The following is a 23,826-nucleotide window of genomic DNA, read 5'->3' on the forward strand; positions in this document are numbered from 1 at the left end:
CCGGGATACGGGGGGGAATTAAACGGGATACGGGGGGGAATTAAAACGGGATATGGGCAGGAATTAAAATGGGATACGGGGGGGAATTACATGGGATACGGGCGGGAATTAAATGGGATACGGGGGGGAATTAAACCGGGATATGGGGGGGAATTAAACGGGATACGGGGGGGAATTAAATGGGATGCAGGGGGGAATTAAACGGGATGTGGGGGGGAATTAAACGGGATACGGGGGGGAATTAAACCGGGATACGGGGGGGAATTAAAACGGGATACGGGCGGGAATTAAAACGGGATACGGGCGGGAATTAAACGGGATACGGGCGGGAATTAAAACGGGATACGGGCGGGAATTAAACGGGATACGGGGGGGAATTAAACCGGGATACGGGGGGGAATTAAACCGGGATGCGGGGGGGAATTAAACCGGGATGCGGGGGGGAATTAAACCGGGATACGGGGGGGAATTAAACCGGGATACGGGGGGGAATTAAACCGGGATACGGGCGGGAATTAAAACGGGATGCGGGGGAGAATTAAACGGGATGCGGGGGAGAATTAAACGGGATACGGGCGGAAATTAAAATGGGATACGGGCGGGAATTAAACGGGATACGGGCGGGAATTAAACGGGATACGGGCGGGAATTAAAACGGGATGCGGGGGGGAATTAAACGGGATGCGGGGGGGAATTAAACGGGATACGGGGGGGAATTAAAACGGGATACGGGCGGGAATTAAAACGGGATACGGGCGGGAATTAAACGGGATATGGGGGGGAATTAAACGGGATACGGGCGGGAATTAAAACAGGATACGGGCGGGAATTAAACAGGATACGGGGGGGAATTAAAACGGGATACGGGGGGGAATTAAACGGGATACGGGGGGGAATTAAACCGGGATATGGGGGGGAATTAAACGGGATACGGGGGGGAATTAAAACGGGATACGGGCAGGAATTAAACGGGATACGGGCGGGAATTAAACGGGGATACGGGCGGGAATTAAATGGGATACGGGCGGGAATTAAACCGGGATACGGGCGGGAATTAAACGGGATACGGGCGGGAATTAAACGGGATACGGGGGGGAATTAAACGGAATACGGGGGGGAATTAAAACGGGATGGGGGGGAATTAAACGGGATACGGGCGGGAATTAAACGGGATACGGGCGGGAATTAAAACGGGATACGGGCAGGAATTAAAATGGGATACGGGGGGAATTAAACGGGATACGGGCGGGAATTAAAACGGGATACGGGGGGGAATTAAATGGGATACGGGGGGGAATTAAATGGGATACGGGCGGGAATTAAAACGGGATACGGGGGGGAATTAAACCGGGATGCGGGGGGGAATTAAACGGGATGTGGGGGGGAATTAAACCGGGATACGGGCGGGAATTAAACCGGGATACGGGCGGGAATTAAAATGGGATACGGGTGGGAATTAAACGGGATACGCGCGGGAATTAAACGGGATACGGGGGGGAATTAAACCGGGATACGGGGGGGAATTAAACCGGGATACGGGCGGGAATTAAACGGGATACGCGCGGGAATTAAACGGGATACGCGCGGGAATTAAAACGGGATACGGGCGGGAATTAAAACGGGATACGGGCGGGAATTAAAACGGGATACGGGTCCCCAAAAACCCCCCCAGGATCCCCCCAATTTTGGGTGCTTACCTGGGCGTCGGCGGCCGCCGCTTTCCCCTCCACGCCGGGGGGGGGGTCCTCTCCCGGCGGCGCTTCCGCCCCCTCCGGCTCCGGCGGTTTCGGCACGGGGTCGGTGGCCAGTTTGGACTGGACCCAGAGCAGCTCCTCGGGGGACAGGATGTCCTTGGGGGGGTGGCGCAGGACGTGCTCCTTGAACCTGCGGGAGGGGGCCCACGGGGGTTTTCCACCGGGATATTTCCCCCCCCGGGTATTTTCCGTGGGGATATTTCCCCCCCCGGGTATTTTCCACAGGGATATTTCCCCCCCTGGGTATTTTCCACAGGGATATTTCCCCCCCCGGGTGTTTTCCACGGGGATATTCCCCCCCCCCAGGTGTCTTCCACGGGGATATTTCCCCCCCACGGGTATTTTCCACGGGGATATTTTGCCCCCCGGGGTACTTTCCACAGGGATATTCCTCCCCCGGGTTATTTTCCACGGGGATATTTCCCCCCCCGGGTATTTTCCACAGGGATATTCCTCCCCCGGGTTATTTTCCACGGGGATATTTCCCCCCCAGGTATTTTCCGTGGGGATATTTCCCCCCCCGGGTATTTTCCACAGGGATATTTCCCCCCCCGGGTATTTTCCACAGGGATATTTCCCCCCCCCGGGGGTTTTCCACGGGGATATTTCCCCCCCAGGTATTTTCCGGGGGGATATTTCCCCCCCTCGGGTATTTTCCACAGGGATATTTCCCCCCTCAGGTATTTTCCACGGGGATATTTCCCCCCCTCGGGTATTTTCCACAGGGATATTTCCCCCCTCAGGTATTTTCCACAGGGATATTTCCCCCCCTCGGGTATTTTCCACAGGGATATTTCCCCCCCCCGGGTATTTTCCATGGGGATATTTCCCCCCTCGGTGTTTTCTGTGGGGATATTTTGCCCCCTCAGGTATTTTCCGCAGGGATATTTTATCCCTTCAGTATTTTCCATGGGGATATTTCCCCTCCCGGGGTATTTCCCACCGGGATATTTTCCCCCTTCACTATTTTGCGTGGGGATATTTTCCACCCCGGGTATTTTCCATGGGGATATTTTACCCCCGTGGGTAATTTCCACAGGGATATTTTCCCCCCCTCAGTGTTTTCCACAGGGATGTTTCCCACTCTGGGTATTTTCCATGGGGATATTTCCCCTCCCGGGGTATTTTCCACAGGGATATTTTACTCCTGGGTATTTTCCGTGGGGATATTTTACCCCCTCAGGTATTTTCTACAGGGATATTTTGCCCCCGTGGGTATTTTCCCTGGGGATATTTTCCCCCTCGGGTATTTTCCGTAGGGATATTTCCCTCCCCGGGTATTTTCCGTGGGGATATTTTACCCCCATGGGTATTTTCCACAGGGATATTCCCCCCGTGGGTATTTTCCATAGGGATATTTCCCCCCCATGGGTATTTTCCACAGGGATATTCCACCCCGTGGGTATTTTCCGCAAGAATATTTTGCGGCTGCTATTTTCCACGGGGATATTTTGCCGCTGCGGTTATTTCCTGCAGGAATATTTCCCCCCCCAGGTATTTTCCACAGGGATATTTCTCCCCCATGGGTATTTTCCACAGGGATATTTCTCCCCCGTGGGTATTTTCCCTGGGGATATTCCCTCCCTCGGGTATTTTCCCCGGGGATATTCCCCCCCTCGGCTATTTTCCCCGGGGATATTTTGCCGCTGCGGTTATTTCCCGCAGGGATATTTTGCCGCCGGGATATTTTACCGCCGCAAATATTCTTTTCCGTAGGGAATTTTTAACGCGGCGGGGGTTATTTTCCGCGCCGGAGCGAGGACGTACTTCTCCCAGTGGTGGTTGTAGAGCTGCGTGGGCATGGAAAGGACGCGGTCGTAAATCCCGGTGACGGCTCGCAGGTCTCCCTGTTCCCGTTCCCATTCCACGTAAAGCTCCCATAATTTATCCGAACGGAAATCCATGCCGGCCGCCGCCACCGCCGCCTCGAAAACGCTACCGGAGAGGAGGAAAAAAAAAAAAACAAACCGGGAAGGTGGGACGGGCGCCGCGGCGATCGCCGGAGCCTCGTTTGGCGCCGCGGCCGGTACGTACCCGCGGATTTTTGGGATGGATTCGGGAAGATTCATGTCCAGGGTGGATTGGAGGTAGGAGATGTAGTGGATCCAGAGGTCCATGCTGAGGGGGATGGACTGCAGCCCCCGCTCAAAAACCTGCCGGGGGGACCCCCGAGAGTTCAGCGAGGGGACCCCCAGCGGGTGGGGGGAGTCGCCCCCGGGCTAAAAAATAGGGGGAAATGACCCAAAATGTCATCGGGGGGGGGGGGGGGGGAAGAGCCTGAAGGGGTGCGGGAGGTTTTGGGGGGGTAAAAGGAGGGTGGAAATGGGGTGGAGGCCCCCCCCCAAAATAGCCCGGGGAGGGCCAAAACACCCCCGTCTGCCCAGCAAAGAGGGGAAACGGGGTGACGCCCCGAAAACAGGGTGGGGACCCCCAAAACACCCCTGTCTGCCCAGCAAAGAGGGGGAAACAGGGGGTGACACCCCAAAAACAGGGTGGAGACCCCCAAAACAGCCCCGTCTGCCCAGCAAAGAGGGGAAACGGGGTGACACCCCAAAAAACAGCGCAGGGACCCCCAAAACACCCCCCTCTGCCCAGCAAAGAGGGGGAAACAAGGGGGCGACACCCCAAAAACTGTGCGGGGACCCCCAAAACACCCCCCTCTGCCCAGCAAAGAGGGGGAAACAAGGGGGCGACACCCCAAAAACCAGTGCAGGGACCCCCAAAACACCCCCCTCTGCCCAACAAAGAGGGGAAACAGGGTGTGACACCCCAAAAACCAGCACGGGGACCCCCAAAACACCCCCCTCTGCCCACCAAAGAGGGGGAAACAGGGGGTGACGCCCCAAAAACCAGCGTGGGGACCCCCAAAACACCCCCCTCTGCCCAACAAAGAGGGGAAACATGGGGTGACACCCCAAAAACTGTGTGGGGACCCCCAAAACACCCCCCTCTGCCCACCAAAGAGGGGGAAACAAGGGGGCAACACCCCAAAAACCAGCACAGGGACCCCCAAAACACCCCCCTCTGCCCACCAAAGAGGGGAAACAGGGGGGTGACACCCCAAAAACTGTGTGGGGACCCCCAAAACACCCCCCTCTGCCCAACAAAGAGGGGAAACAGGGGGTGACACCCCAAAAACCAGCTCAGGGACCCCCAAAACACCCCCCTCTGCCCACCAAAGAGGGGGAAACAAGGGGGCGACACCCCAAAAACTGTGCGGGGACCCCCAAAACACCCCCCTCTGCCCATCAAAGAGGGGAAACAGGGGGGGCGACACCCCAAAAACTGTGCGGGGACCCCCAAAACACCCCCCTCTGCCCACTACAGAGGGGGAAACATGTGGTGACACCCCAAAAACCAGCACGGGGACCCCCAAAACACCCCCCTCTGCCCAACAAAGAGGGGGAAACATGGGGTGACACCCCAAAAACCAGTGCAGGGACCCCCAAAACACCCCCCTCTGCCCAACAAAGAGGGGAAACAGGGGGTGACACCCCAAAAACCAGCACGGGGACCCCCAAAACACCCCCCTCTGCCCACCAAAGAGGGGGAAACAGGGGGTGACACCCCAAAAACCAGCACGGGGACCCTCAAAACACCTCCCTCTGCCCACCAAAGAGGTGAAAACATGGGGTGACACCCCAGAAACCAGCACGGGGACCCCCAAAACACCTCCCTCTGCCCAACAAAGAGGGGGAAACATGGGGTGACACCCCAAAAACCAGCGCAGGGACCCCCAAAACACCCCCCTCTGCCCAACAAAGAGGGGAAACAGGGGGTGACACCCCAAAAACCAGCACGGGGACCCTCAAAACACCTCCCTCTGCCCAACAAAGAGGGGGAAACAGGGGGTGACACCCCAAAAACTGTGTGGGGACCCCCAAAACACCCCCCTCTGCCCAACAAAGAGGGGGAAACAGGGGGTGACACCCCAAAAACCAGCGCAGGGACCCCCAAAACAGCCCCATCTGCCCACCAAAGAGGTGAAAACATGGGGTGACACCCCAGAAACCAGCACGGGGACCCCCAAAACACCTCCCTCTGCCCACCAAAGAGGGGGAAACAAGGGGGCGACACCCCAAAACCGGCGTGGGGCCCCCCCGCCGCACCTCCTCGGTCTCCCGGCCGCAGTCGAAGCGCCGCTCCATGTCGGCGTATTTTTTCCAGTAGCCGTAGCAGTAGGGGTAGTGGGCGAAGAAGGCGTCGAAGGCTTTGCGGGCGGCGAAGAGGTGGTTCTGCAGGTTTTTGGGGTAAAACCCGGCGTTTTTCGTAACGTGAGTAAGTGCGATTTTTCTAATGATCCGCTTATTAATTGAGGTTAATAATTACACGGGAGGAATCGCCTGCGTCGCAAGGAAAAGCAGGCCTGGGCAGCGGAGGATTCCATGGTTTGTGCCGGGGTGAGTTTTAATTAGGGTTTTAACGAGGCCGGTGGCTTGAGATGAGTTTTAACGAAGGATTTAACGGGACCAGCAGCTCAGGGCGAGTTTTAACGAAGGTTTTAACGTGGTTATAGAGTCGGGGTGAGTTTTAACGAAGGTTTTAACGGGGCCATAGGCTCAGGGCGAGTTTTAACGAAGGTTTTAACGTGGTTATAGACTCGGGGTGAGTTTTAACGAAGGTTTTAACGGGGCCATAGGCTCAGGGTGAGTTTTAACGAGGCCATAGGCTCAGGGCGAGTTTTAACGAAGGTTTTAACGTACCCATAGACTTAGGGCGAGTTTTAAGGAAGGTTTAAATGGGACCATAGACTCAGGGCAAATTTTAACGAAGGTTTTAACGAGGCCGGTGGCTCAGGGCAAGTTTTAATGAAGGTTTTAACGTGGCCATAGGCTCAGGGTGAGTTTTAACGAAGGTTTTAACGGGGCCATAGGCTCAGGGCGAGTTTTAAGGAAGGTTTAAACGGGACCATAGACTCAGGGCGAGTTTTAACGAAGGTTTTAACGAGGCCGGTGGCTCAGGGCAAGTTTTAATGAAGGTTTTAACGGGGCCATAGGCTCAGGGCAAGTTTTAATGAAGGTTTTAACGTGGCCATAGACTTAGGGCGAGTTTTAACGAAGGTTTTAACGGGGCCATAGACTTAGGGTGAGTTTTAACGAAGGTTTTAACGTGGCCATAGACTCAGGGCAAGTTTTAACGGGGCCATAGGCTCAGGGCGAGTTTTAACAAAGGTTTTAACGTGGTTATAGACTCGGGGTGAGTTTTAACGGGGCCATAGGCTCAGGGCGAGTTTTAACGGGGCCATAGACTCAGGGTGAGTTCTAACGCAGGTTTAAATGGGGCCATAGACTCAGGGCAAGTTTTAACGAAGGTTTTAACGAGGCCGGTGGCTCAGGGCAAGTTTTAATGAAGGTTTTAACGGCGCCACTGACTCAGGACGAGTTTTAACGAAGGTTTAACGGGGCCGAAGATTTGGGATGAGTTGTAATGGAGATTTTAATGGGGCTGAGGGGGGTTGGGGCGAGTTTTAATTAAGGTTTTAAGAGGGCCAGTGCATCTTAACGAAGATTTTAATTACCTCTTGCTCCACGTACTGCAGGAGCTCGGTCCAGGCGGTGAAGTCGTGGGGGTTGTTGCGCGCCGCCTGCCAAAACTTCTCGAAGTCGAGGGGGTAGGCGAGGGTGGGCTCCTCCGCGGGGGGCTCGGGGTCCCGGGGGGGCGGGGGTTCCTCAGGGGCGGCCGGGGGGGGCTCCTCGGGCTCGGGGGGGGGCGCGGCGGCGCCGTTGCAGCTCTGTGGGATGGGGGGGGGGGCGGCAGCGTCGCTGCGTTCCTCCTCGGGGGGGCCGGGGGCTGGGGGCGGCAGCTCTGCCACGGGGGCTGGGGGAGGGGGGGGGGACGGACACAGACGATGAGGCCCCGTTAACGATGGGTGCCCTCGCCCCGTGGGTGGGGGGGGACCCCCAGGAACCCGAGTGGGGTCTCCCCCGGGGGCACCCCCACAGCCCTGGGGACCCCCGGGGGCACCCCCACAGCCCTGGGGTCTCCACCGGGGGCACCCCCACAGCCCTGGGGTCCCCCGGGGGCACCCCCACAGCCCTGGGGTCCCTTGAAAGAGCCCCCACAGCCCTGGGGACCCCCGGGGGCACCCCCACAGCCCTGGGGTCTCCACCGGGGGCACCCCCACAGCCCTGGGGTCTCCACCGGGGGCACCCCCACAGCCCTGGGGTCCCTTGAAAGAGCCCCCACAGCCCTGGGGACCCCCGGGGGCACCCCCACAGCCCTGGGGTCTCCCCCGGGGGCACCCCCACAGTCCTGGGGTCTCCCCCGGGGGCACCCCCACAGCCCTGGGGACCCCCGGGAGAACCCCCACAGCCCTGGGGTCCCTCGGGGGCACCCCCACAGTCCTGGGGACCCCCGGGAGAACCCCCACAGCCCTGGGGACCTCCGGGAGAACCCCCACAGCCCTGGGGACCCCCGGGGGCACCCCCACAGCTTCAGGGACGAACCCCCACAGCCTTAGGGACCCCCCCATCACCCCCTGGCTCTGCCCCCTCCCACTTTGTGCCCCACCGCCGCACCCCACCCCCATCCCGCCCCGTTAATCTCCACTCTCGGTCCCCCCACCCCCCACATCTCCCTGCCCCGGAACCTCCCCCCTCCCCAATTAACCCCCAAGTCCCCCCCCCAGGTCCCATCTGCCCCCACAGCCCCCCCCCAGCCCCACATCCCCCTCTCCCCCCCCCCCAAAATCCCCTCAGGCCCCCGCTTTGCCTCACCTCACCTCCCCACCAAACCCCGCCTCGCCCCCCCCCCACCCTCCGGAGCTCACCGGGAGGACCGGTAGCGCCGTCTCCGCCGTCCCCCAGAGCCCCTTCGGCCCCACCGCGGCCCGGGCTGGCCGGAGCCTCCGGCCCCTCCGCCGCCATCTCGCCGCACCGCCCCCCCCCAGCGCGCATGCGCGGCGCCGGGACCCGGATGAAGCAACCAGCGAGACGGCGGCGGGCTAGAGCGGCTACGGAGTGGGAGGGCTGTGTGGAGCAGCGCCGCCTGCCGGGCGGGAGGAGTCATAGAGACGCGGCAGCGGGGTAGAGCGACTTCCGGTTTCTCTCCCAGAGCCATAGAGACGTGGCGGGAAGAGAGGCCAGAGCGGCCGGGAAACGACCATAGAGACTGGGGGGGGGGGAACCAGTACAGGGGCTGGGGGGAAACCAGTACAGGGGGGCTCTTGAACCACCATAGAGACTGGGGGGGGGGAAACCAGTACAGGGGGGCTCTTGAACCACCATAGAGACTGGGGGGGGGGAAACCAGTACAGGGGGGCTCTTGAACCACCATAGAGACTGGGGGGGAACCAGTACAGGGGGGCTCTGAACCACCATAGAGACTGGGGGGGGGGGAAACCAGTACAGGGGGGCTCTTGAACCACCATAGAGACTGGGGGGGGGGAACCAGTACAGGGGGGCTCTTGAACCACCATAGAGACTGGGGGGGAGAAACCAGTACAGGGGGGCTCTTGAACCACCATAGAGACTGGGGGGGAACCAGTACAGGGGGGCTCTGAACCACCATAGAGACTGGGGGGGGGGAAACCAGTACAGGGGGGCTCTTGAACCACCATAGAGACTGGGGGGGAACCAGTACAGGGGGGCTCTGAACCACCATAGAGACTGGGGGGGGGGGAAACCAGTACAGGGGGGCTCTTGAACCACCATAGAGACTGGGGGGGGGGAACCAGTACAGGGGGGCTCTTGAACCACCATAGAGACTGGGGGGGGAGAAACCAGTACAGGGGGGCTCTTGAACCACCATAGAGACTGGGGGGGGGGGGAAACCAGTACAGGGGGCTCTTGAACCAGCATAGAGACTGGGGGGGGGGAACCAGTACAGGGGGCTCTTGAACCACCATAGAGACTGGGGGGGGGGGGAAACCAGTACAGGGGGGCTCTTGAACCACCATAGAGACTGGGGGGGGGGAAACCAGTACAGGGGGGCTCTTGAACCACCATAGAGACTGGGGGGGGGGAAACCAGTACAGGGGGGCTCTTGAACCACCATAGAGACTGGGGGGAAACCAGTACAGGGGGGCTCTTGAACCACCATAGAGACTGGGGGGAAACCAGTACAGGGGGGCTCTTGAACCACCATAGAGACTGGGGGGAAACCAGTACAGGGGGGCTCTGAACCACCATAGAGACTGGGGGGGGGGGGGAAACCAGTACAGGGGGGCTCTTGAACCACCATAGAGACTGGGGGGGGGAACCAGTACAGGGGGGCTCTTGAACCACCATAGAGACTGGGGGGAAACCAGTACGGGGGGGCTCTTGAACCACCATAGAGACTGGGGGGGAGGGGAAACCAGTACAGAGGGGCTCTTGAACCACCATAGAGACTGGGGGGGGGGGGAAACCAGTACAGGGGGGCTCTTGAACCACCATAGAGACTGGGGGGGAACCAGTACAGGGGGGCTCTTGAACCACCATAGAGACTGGGGGGGAACCAGTACAGGGGGGCTCTGAACCACCATAGAGACTGGGGGGGAACCAGTACAGGGGGGCTCTTGAACCACCATAGAGACTGGGGGGGGGGGGAAACCAGTACAGGGGGGCTCTTGAACCACCATAGAGACTGGGGGGGGGAACCAGTACAGGGGGGCTCTTGAACCACCATAGAGACTGGGGGGGAACCAGTACAGGGGGGCTCTTGAACCACCATAGAGACTGGGGGGGGGAAACCAGTACAGGGGGGCTCTTGAACCACCATAGAGACTGGGGGGGAACCAGTACAGGGGGGCTCTGAACCACCATAGAGACTGGGGGGGAACCAGTACAGGGGGGCTCTTGAACCACCATAGAGACTGGGGGGGAACCAGTACAGGGGGGCTCTGAACCACCATAGAGACTGGGGGGGAACCAGTACAGGGGGGCTCTTGAACCACCATAGAGACTGGGGGGGAACCAGTACAGGGGGGCTCTTGAACCACCATAGAGACTGGGGGGGGGGGGGGGGGAACCAGTACAGGGGGGCTCTTGAACCACCATAGAGACTGGGGGGGGGGGGGAAACCAGTACAGGGGGGCTCTTGAACCACCATAGAGACTGGGGGGGAGGGGAAACCAGTACAGAGGGGCTCTTGAACCACCATAGAGACTGGGGGGGGGGGGGAACCAGTACAGGGGGGCTCTGAACCACCATAGAGACTGGGGGGGAACCAGTACAGGGGGGCTCTTGAACCACCATAGAGACTGGGGGGGAACCAGTACAGGGGGGCTCTTGAACCACCATAGAGACTGGGGGGGGGGGGGAACCAGTACAGGGGGGCTCTTGAACCACCATAGAGACTGGGGGGGAACCAGTACAGGAGGGCTCTGAACCACCATAGAGACTGGGGGGGGGGGGGGAACCAGTACAGGGGGGCTCTTGAACCACCATAGAGACTGGGGGGGGGGGGAACCAGTACAGGGGGGCTCTTGAACCACCATAGAGACTGGGGGGGGGGGAACCAGTACAGGGGGGCTCTTGAACCACCATAGAGACTGGGGGGGAACCAGTACAGGGGGGCTCTGAACCACCATAGAGACTGGGGGAAGACAGACCAGAGCGGCCAACTTGACCAATCACGGGGGAACCATCGAGGCGGCGGCCGAGAGCGGCCAATCACCACCTTGACGAAGCGACGAGCGCCCAGCTTTACTGCAACCTTTATTCCGCCGTATTTACAATTAAGCTATTAAAAATTTATACATTATTTACAAATTAAATAATTCCTCCAAGAGCGACGCCACCCGCAAAGGAAACCATTTTGGGGCGAAAGGGAGCGGTTTTGGGGTCAAACGTCCCCGGATGCCCGCGTGTCTTCGTTCCCTCCCCCCCCCCCCCCTCCCCGCGGTTTCCACCCCAAAACGAAGGAAATTTTGAGGAATCCACCAAAAAAAAACCAAAACCAAACCCCAACGTCAAACAGAACCGGCCACAAAAATTCGTGATTTTGGCTCAAAATGTTTTTAAAAATTAAAAATAAAAAAAAAAAAAAATCAACTCCCCGAAACGGCTCCTCGACGTCCTCCCCGTCGCTGCTTCGTTATTGCGAAATTCCTCGTTAATACGGCTCCGGTTTTGGGTAACGAGAGCTAAAAATTTAAGAGTAGGGAGAACAAAATCAGCCTTGTTACCAAAAATAACCATTCCCGCTCCAAAAAAAAAAAAAAAAAAAAAAATCACCCGCCGCCGGCTCCTCCCCCTCCCCCCGCCGCCGCTTTCGGTGCAAAAAAAAAAGAAAACACCAAAAAAGCCGTTTTCCGCCCCAAAACGCTCCGGTTGCCGCCGTCTCCGACCGCGGTTTTATTTTTTTCCCTGAGATATTTGGGCTCCTCGAAGCCCTTTTCGGTTCAAAGAGGCACTGAAGAGGCGCGGCGGCCCCGGAGCCGAGAAAAAAACCGCGGCGGAAAAAGCGGCGGCGGCGGATTTTCGGTGCCGGCGCGGCGCCGGAGCCATCGCCGACCGTCGGCGAAGGAAACGAGGCGAAAATTTGGCGGTCGGGAGGTGAAAAGGGATCAGAGATCAAAAAAAAAAAAAAACAACCAAACCATCACCTCCCGGCGCCGTCGGCTGAGCGAAACCAGTACAAACCAGTTTGAGGGCGCCGCGGCACCAGTTAGGGACCGGTCGGGGTCTAGGCGGAGGATTCGGGGGTTTATTAAGTTGCCGTGCGGTGCCGGCGAGGCGCCGATCGGCGCCGCGGTTCCCCCGACGGGCTTCAAGGGGGGGGTATTTCGGCGCGGGAAGCGGCTTTCCCAGGGGGTGATGGGTTAATACTGTTAACGAGCTCGTTTGTTAACGAGGGGGGGGGTGAAAGGCGGAGGGAGGGGGGCGCCCCAAAATCCGCGGCGGCAACTCAAAGCGGACGCGGCTCGAGGCGGCTTCGGCCACCGGTGAGAAGCCGCTCTGCAGGCGGGAGAAGACTTTGGGTTAAAAAAGGGTGATTTTGAGCAATTTCAAAGGGTGCCGGCACTCGCTTCGTCACCGCGATCAAACCCCCCCCCTTAATTACCGCCCCGAAACGGGCGCGGTTACCCCAAAAAACGCAACCGCTGGCTCCGAAAGGCGCACCGGCTGCCGGCTGGCTGGAGAGGTAGAGAGAATTGGGGTGAAAACAGGGAAAAACGGGAAAAAACAGGTGAAGAAACGCGGTTGTTTGCCACCCTGTGGCGGAAAAAAGGGTCGGCAACGTTTTAGGGGCGCCGACGGGCGTAGCCGGGAACCGGTTTTGCTTCCGGACGGGGGTTTTTGGTGGAAAACGGGGGGAAAAAGGCAGAAAAAAGAGGCGCCGCCGGGCTCGCAGCGCCCGAGGTGCCGGAAACGCCGAGGACGAGGCGTCGGCGCCCCCAAAACGGCGCTCGCGGCGCATCCGCGGCACAACCGGCGGGCGTCAGTGCGAGGCTGCCGGCGGCGACGCCAGTTTCTGTAGCCGGCGGCGGCGGAGCTCCGCCGTGTCGGGTTCCTCCAGCGAGGACGAGCCTTCACCGCCGTCCCCTTCCTCCTCTTCCTCCTCGGCGGCGAAGCCTTCGGCGCCTGCCGGCGCGGTGGGATCTGGTGAAGGGGAACGGCACCAGTTTAGCGTCCGGTAAAACCAGTAAACTCAAGTTTTATCCAGGAGCGAGGCTCGGGATTGGTGTTTTAACGGGGGATTTGGCTTTTAAAACACACCGCGGCGACGCTTGGCTAATTAACGGATTAATTAACGACCGCGGTGATTAGCCGGTGACGGAGAAATTATAATTAGAGGGTTATAAAAGGGTACGGTGTGTTTCGGGGGGCAGTCGGACCCCCCCCGGACCCCCCTTCCCCCCACCACGCCGGTGCCGACGGTCTCTCCCAGGGCGTTTTCCCCTCCCCCCGCCCCGCAGCTTCCTCACGCACCGGCGGCGGCGGCGCCGGCGGGTGCCGAAGGGCTGCCGGGGGAGCGGAGCGGGGTGGGGTCCTCGGCGGGGGTCTCACGGGCGGAGGGGGGCCGGGGAGCGGCGGGCCGGGGCGACCTGCGGGGAGAAAATGAAAGAATTTGGGGGAGTTTTGAAGCAGGGCGGGGTTTTGCCGTAACCAAATCTCGCCTGTCTGCCCCAAAATTGCCAAAATCCCCCCCTTTTGCCGGCAACGTTACCCGATGGTGGCCAGGACCGTCAGGTACTGGTTGATCTGCACCATGGCGGCGTCGAGGAGGGTGTGGATGTTCTGCAGGCACTGCAACCGCGCCTCCAGGTTTTGCCGATCGTGGCCCTCCATGGCTCGAAGTTCTTCCTCCGTTAAGCCGGCAAAGCCGGCCGGCGGCACCGGCATCGGCGGGAAGCCTGCGGTTAAGAAAAGGGGTGAGGGGGAGAGACCCAGGGGGTGAACCCTAAAATCCTTCCCCCTCGCTTACCGAAGAGGGGCGGCCACGGCATCCCCATCCACGGCGGTGGGAAAGGAAGACCCGGCACCGTCCCGGCCGCCGCGGTTTCCGATCCGGCGTTGGCGGCGTCACCAGGCCTGGCGGCTGCGGCAACAGAAGGGGACGTGAGGGTGGCAGGGGAGGCGGGAGCCCCGTTTCGGCAGCACCTCGAGAAACCCCGTGAGAAAACTCACCCGAAGCGGCGCCGGAGCTCGGCGCGGCGTTTTCGGCGCTGTTGGGCGGTTGGACGCCGGGAACCGGCGGGAAGGGACCAACCGGCGGCCAGAAAGGAAACATTCCCGGCGGGAAGGGAGGAAGGATTCCCTGCGGAACTGTGGAGGAAGAAGGGGGCGGTGAGAGCCCAAATTTCCTTCACCGCAGCCAGCCGGAACGCGCCACGTCACCGGTTTGATGCCGCGTAACCGGGCTTAACCGCGCCAGCAGGAGTTTCCCCGAACGCGCGCCGTCGCAGACGGAAATATCGCCGGGCTCGCGCCGCTGCCCGCGGGGACTTGACCTCCCAACCCTCTTCTCCGCCTGTTTTGTTCCTCCAGCGCCGCGGTCAAGAACCCCGGCAAAGCTCAACCGGCGCGGTGACGGGTAACCGGCGGTGGGTGGCACCCGTCCCACCGCGGAGGGGTGATATCGGGGCGCGGAGACTCACAGTTGGGGGGTTGAGGAACTTGGGGGGTCTGGGGTGGTGGTGGGGCTTGTTCCGGCGGTTCGGGAGGCGGCTGTGCCGGGAGGGAAGCCCGGAGAACGTCCATGCGGCAGGTGGGACACGTCTGCTGGCGCTGGAACCACGACCGCAGGCAGCTGGCGAGGAGACAAACACCGTTAATCGCCCGGCAACGCCACGACGGGGGACAAAAACCTTCCCAAAACACCCAACTGCCGAGCGGGGGTGTTATTTCACCGTCACCTCACCGAGAACACCAAAACAACCCACCCAAACGCCTTCCTCGCCCACCTGGTGTGGAAGATGTGGTTACAAGGCAAACGCTTGGCGCCCGTCACCATCTCCTCGCGGCAAATGATGCAGACGTTGTCCACGGCCTGCAGCTCTTCCGGCGTGGCGTCGGGGTAACTGCGCGGGGAGGAGGGGTGGGTGGAAAACGCCGGAGAAGGAATAAAAAAAAAAAAAAAACCCACCAAACCCCTTCCCGCCGTTTTTGGGAGGGGGTCGGAGGGGGACGGGGGAAGGTAACGCGACTTCTGGGTCCTCCCCACCCTTCCTCCTCGCCGATAGGCACCAGATTTTTGGTGAAATTCAAGTATTTGGCAGGAGGGGTTTGAGATATCCACGATCCCGGCACCCTACAGGATCCTTCCGATCTCTTTCCCGTGCGGGAAAATGAGGGATTTTCCTCAAATTTGGGGTTTTTTGGTGTTTTTTTTTTTTTTTTTTGAGGTGGATCCCACCTCAGCGAGGAGAGGCCAACGGAGCTGAAAGCGGGAGCGGGGTTCCCCGCGTTACTCACAGGGTGTTCATGTTGCGGATGGCCCGGCGGGACATGATGGCGTCCGTCACCGCTTTCTTGAATTGCCTGGAAGAAGCCAAGGAAAAGGTGGGATCAAAGCGAAGGGCGTGGCGGGAGCCGCGCCGGAGACCGCGCCAAAGTCAACTCACCTCATGGCCAGGTACATGGGGCGGATGGCGAAGAGCGGGAAGGTGTGGACTTTGATCATGATGGTCATGAAGGCCATGTAGAGGAGGACTTTGATGAAGCCTGGGGGGGAGAAGAAAGCACATCAGGGGCTTGTTTGTGGTCAACCACAGGTTGGTTGAGGTGGGGTGGGACCTCCAAGGTCATCTGGTCCCTTGTTCGTGGTCAACCACAGGTTGGTTGAGGTGGGGTGGGACCTCCAAGGTCATCTCGTCCCATGTTCTTGGACAACCACAGGTTGGTTGAGGTGGGATGGGACCTCCAAGGTCATCTGGTCCCTTGTTCGTGGTCAACCACAGGTTGGTTGAGGTGGGGTGGGATCTCCAAGGTCATCTGGTCCCTTGTTCGTGGTCAACCACAGGTTGGTTGAGGTGGGGTGGGATCTCCAAGGTCATCTGGTCCCTTGTTCGTGGTCAACCACAGGTTGGTTGAGGTGGGGTGGGACCTCCAAGGTCATCTGGTCCCTTGTTCGTGGTCAAGCACAGGTTGGTTGAGGTGGGGTGGGACCTCCAAGGTCATCTCGTCCCATGTTCTTGGACAATCACAGGTTGGTTGAGGTGGGATGGGACCTCCAAGGTCATCTCGTCCCATGTTCTTGGACAATCACAGGTTGGTTGAGGTGGGGTGGGACCTCCAACGTCATCTGGTCCCGTGTTCTGGGACAACCACAGGTTGGTTGAGGTGGGGTGGGATCTCCAAGGTCATCTGGTCCCTTGTTCGTGGTCAACCACAGGTTGGTTGAGGTGGGGTGGGATCTCCAAGGTCATCTGGTCCCTTGTTCGTGGTCAACCACAGGTTGGTTGAGGTGGGGTGGGATCTCCAAGGTCATCTGGTCCCTTGTTCGTGGTCAACCACAGGTTGGTTGAGGTGGGGTGGGATCTCCAAGGTCATCTGGTCCAACCATCTGCTCAAGCAGCTACTTGTTCAAGACTGTGACCCAACGGCTTTTGAGTACCTCCAAGGATGAAGATGCCACCACCTCACTGAGCAACCAGTCTCAGCTCTCTCAGCCCCTCCATCGTCTTGGTGGCCCTTCATTGGACGTTCTCCAGTATGTCCCAGTCTTTCTTGGACTGGGGAGCCCAGAAGTGAACTCAGGTCTCCAGGTGTGGCCTCACCACCCCTCATCACCTCCCTCAACCTGCTGGCACCCCTCCCAGGACACCGTCGGCCTTTGTTGTTGTCTTGTGCTCAACCTGGTGTCCACCAGAACCCCCAGTTGAACCATTGCCCAGCATAGACTCGTGCCGGGGCTTGTTGGACTTGGCCCATCCCTTCTTTGAACCTCGTGAGGTTCTTCTCGGACCATTTCTCCGGCTGGAAAAGGTCCCTCTGGATGGTGGCGTGACCCTGTGGCGCATCGGCCACCTCCTCCTGGTTTGGTGTCACCGGCAAAGCAGCCGAGGGAACCCTGTCACCCAGACCATTAACGATAACGGATCACACCTTCGGGTGCTGCTGAGCATCACCTAGACTTCGTGTCTTCGTTAATCGAAGGCTAATTGAGCTTCATAACGATTTACGGGCCACGCCCAGATGGGAAAGCCCCCTCTCAAACCCCAAAATTGGGTGGGATGAGAAAAAAAAGGGGGGGAAAGAGAAGAACGTACCCGTGAAGAGCTCCGTGTACAGCATGTAGACGGCTTTGCTGTCCCACGGGTTCTCGTTCTGCAGGTCGATGGAGTGCAGGACGTACTTGATGAAGATGGTGAGCACCATGGTCATGAGGATGGCGTACTGCGGGGAGGAAGAGCGCGGTAGGGCGCGAGGCCGAGGAGCCGTCTGTCCGCCCCGGGGATGGACGCGGAGGTTTGTCCGTCCCCGAGAGGAAGCCATCTCCTACCTCGAAGCCGAAGACGAGCTGGACGGAGGCTCCTCGCGTGAGGATGCTGTGGTAGGCGTGGTTAACGAAGAGGAAATCCAGGATTCCCAGAAGGAACATCAGGGCTGGGGAAAGAAATCGGGATGAGGAGATAACGAGGAAAGGAGATAACGAGCCTTGAGGTGGGAGGGGGGAGACCCCCAAAAATTAAAGCTCCAAGGGTCACACCCCGAAACGTAGCCCACCAGAGCGGGAACCTTGAGGAGCATCGGTCCCGGGGGGGGCTAAACGGCTCTGCGCTAACGAAGGGCTGAATTAACGCGTCCCGGTAACGAGGCTGTCTCGTTTGAAGCCCCCTCTGCTTTGAGCCATGTCTTGTGTCTCCGTTTCTCACCAAAAAAACCCCAATTCCTTCAAAAGATGAGTTTTACATCCCTAAACCTGCTTCACCGGAAGCAGGAATATATTTTGCCGTGGATCCACCCTCGTATTTTCCAAGCTGGAGCTCGTTAAACCCCCAGCAACCCCCATTCCGCTCCCCCTGCAGCCCCCATTAACGTTCCCTCGTTAACGAGACTGCCCCGATAAGGTTTATCGAGTGCCGACGATCGCACGCTCGGCTGCACCAGGTTCTTCCCCCCGGTTTTATGCAAATGCGTTGCCAAAATTATCTTTCCTGACCAGCTGCCGGCAACGTGCCAAACGGCAAAGCGCCGGCGGCCGGGCAGGATTCGGCCCAGGGTGGAGAAAAGCAAGATACTCACAGACGATACGGAAGTGGAAGAGCCAGGAGATGTTGGGGCTCCTTTCCATCTGCAAAAGAAACGGGAAAAAATGGAGGTTTTCCCCAAAAAAAGCTTTTTTACGCCCATTTTCTCCCCCCCCCCGGCACTCACAAAGTCCACCCGGTCTTCAGCCAACCAGTGGAAGCACTTGAGGAAGAGGAGGAGGGTGAAGAGGGCGACGAAGCGAGGGCTGAAGTCGTCCCTGAAGACGGTGAAGGCCAGGCAGGTCTCCGTCACGGCGTACCACGACCGCTCGAGTAGGTGCTGCGGGAGAGGGGGAGGTGGTGGTGGGGGGGGGGCTTCCCCCCAGCCTTCGCCCCCCTTTTCTGAAGCCAAAAATGGTGCCCGAGGTCTCCTGGGGTTCAAAATCCTCCCCCAAAATGGAGCCAAAGGCCTCGCAGGGTTCAAAATCCCCCCAAAAATGGTGCCCAAGGTCTCCTGGGGTTCAAAATCCCCCCCAAAATGGAGCCAAAGGCCTCGCAGGGTTCAAAATCCCCCCCAAAATGGAGCCAAAGGCCATTCGGGGTTCAAAATCCCCCCCAAAATGGTGCCCAAGGCCACACAGTGTTCAAAATCCCCCCCAAATGGCACCAAAGCCCTCGCGGGGTTCAAAATCCCCCCCAAAATGGAGCCAAAGGCCACTCGGGGTTCAAAATCCCCCCCAAAATGGAGCCAAAGGCCTCGCAGGGTTCAAAATCCCCCCCAAAATGGTGCCCAGGGCCTCACAGTGTTCAAAATCCCCCCCAAATGGCACCAAAGCCCTCGCGGGGTTCAAAATCCCCCCCAAAATGGTGCCCGACGTCTCTTGGGGTTCAAAATCCCCCCCAAAATGGAGCCAAAGGCCACTTGGGGTTCAAAATCCCCCCCAAAAATGGTGCCCAAGGCCTCTTGGGGTTCAAAATCCCCCCCAAAATGGTGCCCGAGGCCTCCTGGGGTTCAAAATCCCCCCCAAAATGAAGCCAAAGGCCTTGCAGGGTTCAAAATCCCCCCCAAATGGCACCAAAGCCCTCGTGGGGTTCAAAATCCCCCCCAAAATGGAGCCAAAGGCCACTTGGGGTTCAAAATCCCCCCCAAAATGGTGCCCAAGGCCGCACAGTGTTCAAAATCCCCCCCAAATGGCACCAAAGCCCTCGCGGGGTTCAAAATCCCCCCCAAAATGGTGCCCGACGTCTCTTGGGGTTCAAAATCCCCCCCAAAATGGAGCCAAAGGCCTCGCAGGTTCAAAATCCCCCCAAAAATGGTGCCCAAGGCCTCTTGGGATTCAAAATCCCCCCCAAAATGGTGCCCAGGGCCTCACAGTGTTCAAAATCCCCCCCAAAATGGAGCCCAAGCCCTCACAGTGTTCAAAATCCCCCGCAAAATGGAGCCAAAGGCCTCGCAGGGTTCAAAATCTCCCCAAAAATGGTGCCCAAGGTCTCCTGGGGTTCAAAATCCCCCCCAAAATGGAGCCAAAGGCCACTCGGGGTTCAAAATCCCCCCCAAAATGGTGCCCAGGGCCTCACAGTGTTCAAAATCCCCCCCAAATGGCACCAAAGCCCTCGCGGGGTTCAAAATCCCCCCCAAAATGGTGCCCGACGTCTCTTGGGGTTCAAAATCCCCCCCAAAATGGCACCAAAGGCCTCTTGGGGTTCAAAATCTCCCCCCAAAATGGTGCCCGAGGCCTCTTGGGGTTCAAAATCCCCCCCAAAATGGAGCCAAAGGCCTCTCAGGGTTCAAAATCCCCCCCAAAATGGTGTCCAGGGCCTCACAGTGTTCAAAATCCCCCCCAAATGGCACCAAAGCCCTTGCGGGGTTCAAAATCCCCCCCAAAATGGTGCCCGAGGCCTCTTGGGGTTCAAAATCCCCCCCAAAATGGCACCAAAGGCCTCTTGGGGTTCAAAATCTCCCCCTAAAATGGAGCCCGAGGCCTCTTGGGGTTCAAAATCCCCCCCAAAATGGAGCCAAAGGCCTCTCAGGGTTCAAAATCCCCCCCAAAATGGTGCCTGAGACTTCGCAGGGTTCAAAATCCCCCCAAAACGGTACCAAAGACCTCTCAGGGTCCAAAATTCCCCCCCCAAAATGGCACCGAATGCTTCTCGGGGTTCAAAATCCCCCCACAACCCCTCAGTATCCGCACGTCTCTGCGGGCTTTAACCCCCCACAACAGCACCGACGCCGCCTCCAGCACCGGCAACGGATCTGCCCGTCCCCGGCGCTGAATTTAAACCGCTCCCCGCCGTCGCTCACCTCCATCTCCGCTGCCCGCAGCTGCCCGAAAAACACCTTGCCCATAAATTTACCCAGGAGAAAAACCAACACGAAGGCCTGGATGTAGAGAACCTGCGGGGGGGGAAACGGGGAGGGGAAGGAGGCGATGGGGAAGAAGCCGCGGCGCAGCCAAAACTCGTTTCGGTGACAACTGGGTGCAGGACGTCGCGAATTTGGGTCCCGGGGGATGGAAGAGACGGCGATCGGGCCCCAACCCCGTTTTGGGGCTCTTGCGTAGGCAAGAGGAGGCGGCAGCGGCGTCTTCCCCCCCCCTCCCCGTGCGCCGATCGGCGCTGCGGCGGCTCTCGGCGCAGGCGCTCGCTCTCCCCGTGGGGTCCCCGGCGTTTTCGGCGAGCGCCGTTAAACGGAAAACGACCCGTTTTGGTCACCAAAAGCAGAAGTGAGCCGCGACGAGAGCTCCCACCCCCCCCATGCCGCACCGCGAAGCTGCCACGCGAGCTGGGAGGCTCGTTCCCCAGCTGTGCGGATTAATTACCCGCCGCTAATTAATTAACTGGGTACTTACGGCCATGCTGGGGCTGGATTTGGTGAGATAAACCACGGTGGGATAAAATTGGTGCTTCAGGTAATAGGCGTGAGCCACCACCGCTGTCGTCAGCGCCAGGCTGCCCGCCATCACCACCGCCGTGCAGAGCATCTCCCCGGCTCGGCCTGTCGGATTAGAAACCATCAAATCGCACCAAAAAAAGGGATTTTCGCTAAAAAACCCCATCATTTAGCGTAAAACTGAGGATTAAACACCCGCCCTGACATCTTCAGGACGCGGTCAAACCCTTTTTTGGGGCGATTTCTGAGCCCAACAGGAAAACAAGACCCTAAAACTAACGATGCTGCCAACGAGTCGATTTTTTTTAACCCGCTAACGATTCCTGTGGGTAACGCAAAATGTGCAGCTTCAAACGGAGCTTTTCTGCCCCAAAAACGCTCCCAGCAGTGCCACCAGCCCGTGTCCTACATACTCGACGTCACCGGCTGCTGCGTCCCCACGTCCCTTCTCCCACGTCCCCAAATGCCACCTCCTTGTCCCTGTCCCCGTCTCCTTGTCCCCCCCGCCCTCTCCCTCCCTGCAGCGGGGGCCAGACGCCCCCCACCCCGCTCACAGCACCTCTGTCCACCCCCGCCATGTCCCCCCTCCTCCCCCAGCCCCATGTCCCCCTCCCCACTCCCACCCCCACGGGTGACAGTCTGTCCACCCCTCCTCTAGCCCCCCCCAACTCCTGTCCCCCCACCCCCCGACACCCCCCTGCCCCACCTGGTGCCCCCAAATCCCTCCTCACATCCCCCGTCCCCCCCTCACACCACAGACCCCGCACTCTGCCCCACTGCAGGCCCCAACCCTCCGTGTCCCCCCTCACATCCCCCCCCCAGGTGTCCCCAACGTGTCCCAGACCTCCAAGTGCCCCCCATGTCCCCCCCCCCCATCACATCCCCTACCCCTCAAGGTGTCCCCTAACGTCCCCCCCACGTCCCAGCTCCCCATGCCCTGTCCACTCTCGGGCCCCAACTTTCATGCCCCCCATGTCCCCTGTTCCCCTAAGTGTCCCCACGTCCCTGTTCCCCTCTCAAGTCACCTGCGGCCCCCCACCCCATCCCCAAGCGCCCCCCCAAACCCCTGACCCTCTAAGTGTCCCCAATACCCCCCCTCACCCTCATCCTCCAGGTGCCCCCCCATCTCCCTGTGTCCCCCCCCAGCCCTCAGGTGCCCCCATGTCCCTGCCCCCCCTCCCCAGCCCTGCAGGTGCCCCCCCATGTCCCTGCGTCCCCCACCCCACCCCTCCAGCTGTCCCCCCATCTCCCTGTGTCCCCCCCCAGCCCTCCAGGTGCCCCCATCTCCCTGCGTCCCCCCCCAGCCCTCCAGGTGCCCCCATGTCCCTGTCCCTCCCGCCCCCCAGCCCTCCAGGTGCCCCCCATGTCCCTGTCCCTCCCGCCCCCCAGCCCTCCAGGTGCCCCCATCTCCCTGTGTCCCCCCCCAGCCCTCCAGGTGCCCCCATCTCCCTGTCCCTCCCGCCCCCCAGCCCTCCAGGTGCCCCCCCATGTCCCTGTTCCCCCCCACCCCCGCATGAATCCCCCATATCCGCGCCGCTCCCCTCACGTCCCCTACTCGACCAGGGGCCCAACATGTCACCGGTCCCCCCGGGCCTCCCCTTTCGCTCCGGCTCCAGCCCAACCCCCCCGGTGCTCCCCCCTCCCTCCCTCAAGCCCCGGTGTCGCCGACCCCCCCTCCCCCGCACTCACTCGGATCGAGCCCCGCCGCCGCCGCACCCCGCCCCCCCTCCTCAGGCCGCTCCCCCACCGGAAGCGCCTCAGCGCGCCACACCTCACTTCCGCCTGGGCTGCACCACCCGCTGCCCGGGGGGGGGAATCCCGTGGTGCCACTTCCCCGCTGCTCCCCCCCATCCCTCTCCCCCATAACGGCTCCTCCCCAGGGAGATGCTGAGGGTCCTCCTTCCCCGCCTGCCCCCCACGCGCGGCGTGGGGGGGGCCACGAACTCCCCAAATCCGTTGGGCTTCCCCCCCCCTCCACGCTCAGACTTGGTACGGTCCGTGCTGCCCCGCAGGCCGGCGCTTGAGTGGGCGGGACCGCCAAGGGTCCCGTGTCTCGCTCTCATTGGCCAGCGCCCGCTGCGCTCGGCCAATCAGAAAAAAAACCTCCGCGGGGCGCCGTTTAATCAGCGGCTGTTGCTAGGGGAGGGGCGGCAGGGGGCGATGAGTTGCGCTCGGCCTCAGCCCTCCCCGCCCTCCTCACGGCGGCTGAGGGAATAACCCCCGCTCCCCTCTTGGAGGGCTGGCGGTAAGCCCCCAGTCCCCCTCAGCCACCTGGGGAGACCCAAACTGGGCTAGATTTACCTTTTTTTGCCCCTTTTTCATACCTCACGTCACACTCGATGGGTTTGTGTCCCCTCTAGGTGCTTCACAGCCCTTTTCCCGCTCCTATTTTCCTCAGAAAACCCCCAAATCCCTCACCCGGCCCCGGGGGGGGTTAACGCACGCTGTGCCTCCAACCCACCCGCCCCCTTCACACTTGCCCCCCGCCTCGCAGAGCCCAGCCTATCAGCGACGCCTCCTCCGCTGCTTCGCGCCTGTGATTGGCTAGCATCGCCCACCGTCCCGCCTTCCCACCTTTGACAGGCAGCGGCGGGGAGAGGGGGAGGTGGCCTCTTCTTTCTCCG

At 60.1% G+C, this 23,826-nt stretch overlaps 2 protein-coding genes across 6 annotated transcripts in view; both read right to left on the bottom strand.

Moving 5' to 3' along the window:
* LOC142074505 (pre-mRNA-processing factor 39-like) overlaps window positions 1–8,635 on the bottom strand; it is a 28,420-nt gene extending 19,785 nt beyond the window's left edge. For 2 of the 3 annotated variants that reach the window (XM_075135166.1, XM_075135167.1), the window contains exons 1-6: window positions 8,524–8,620; window positions 7,273–7,571; window positions 5,864–5,989; window positions 3,789–3,907; window positions 3,522–3,689; window positions 1,698–1,884 (exon numbers count right to left, since the gene is read on the bottom strand). In XM_075135166.1, coding sequence (XP_074991267.1) covers window positions 1,698–1,884; window positions 3,522–3,689; window positions 3,789–3,907; window positions 5,864–5,989; window positions 7,273–7,571; window positions 8,524–8,620 — 996 coding nt within the window. Of the gene's footprint in view, window positions 1–1,697; window positions 1,885–3,521; window positions 3,690–3,788; window positions 3,908–5,863; window positions 5,990–7,272; window positions 7,572–8,523 lie in introns of all 3 variants that reach the window. The other variant, XM_075135168.1, reaches the window with a different exon arrangement.
* A 4,483-nt stretch (window positions 8,636–13,118) lies between these two features.
* SYVN1 (synoviolin 1) lies at window positions 13,119–23,522 on the bottom strand. Of its 3 annotated transcripts, none has more exons than XM_075135174.1 (15): window positions 21,162–21,643; window positions 20,615–20,707; window positions 18,500–18,652; window positions 18,368–18,416; window positions 17,625–17,728; window positions 17,392–17,518; window positions 15,745–15,844; window positions 15,596–15,661; window positions 15,085–15,201; window positions 14,779–14,930; window positions 14,309–14,446; window positions 14,106–14,219; window positions 13,848–14,034; window positions 13,610–13,725; window positions 13,119–13,279 (listed from the first exon to the last, which is right to left on the bottom strand). In XM_075135174.1, the coding sequence occupies exons 1-15, from the start codon at window positions 21,369–21,371 to the stop codon at window positions 13,119–13,121; spliced, it is 1,887 nt and encodes a 628-aa protein (XP_074991275.1). In that variant the 5' UTR covers window positions 21,372–21,643. The 3 variants fall into 3 exon arrangements, with proteins under 3 accessions (XP_074991275.1, XP_074991274.1, XP_074991273.1); XM_075135173.1 differs by lacking the exon at window positions 13,119–13,279 and adding an exon at window positions 23,504–23,522 and having other exon boundaries at window positions 13,587–13,725; window positions 21,162–21,307; XM_075135172.1 differs by lacking the exon at window positions 13,119–13,279 and adding an exon at window positions 22,892–22,968 and having other exon boundaries at window positions 13,587–13,725; window positions 21,162–21,307.
* Window positions 23,523–23,826: the final 304 nt, after the last annotated feature.

This window comes from Calonectris borealis, chromosome 37 (genome assembly GCF_964195595.1).
Source record: "Calonectris borealis chromosome 37, bCalBor7.hap1.2, whole genome shotgun sequence".
Classification (NCBI taxonomy): domain Eukaryota; kingdom Metazoa; phylum Chordata; class Aves; order Procellariiformes; family Procellariidae; genus Calonectris; species Calonectris borealis.

Bases quoted from the DNA above. Each gene is read 5' to 3' on its own strand.
- SYVN1 (XM_075135174.1), bottom strand. From the start codon at position 21,371: ATGATGGGGTTTTTTAGCGAAAATCCCTTTTTTTGGTGCGATTTGATG. The intron at 20,708-21,161 runs GTAAGTACCCAG...CCCCCCCCGCAG, and splicing joins AATCCAGCCCCAGCATGGCC to GTTCTCTACATCCAGGCCTT. The intron at 15,845-17,391 runs GTACGTTCTTCT...TCTCCCCCCCAG, and splicing joins GTACACGGAGCTCTTCACGG to GCTTCATCAAAGTCCTCCTC.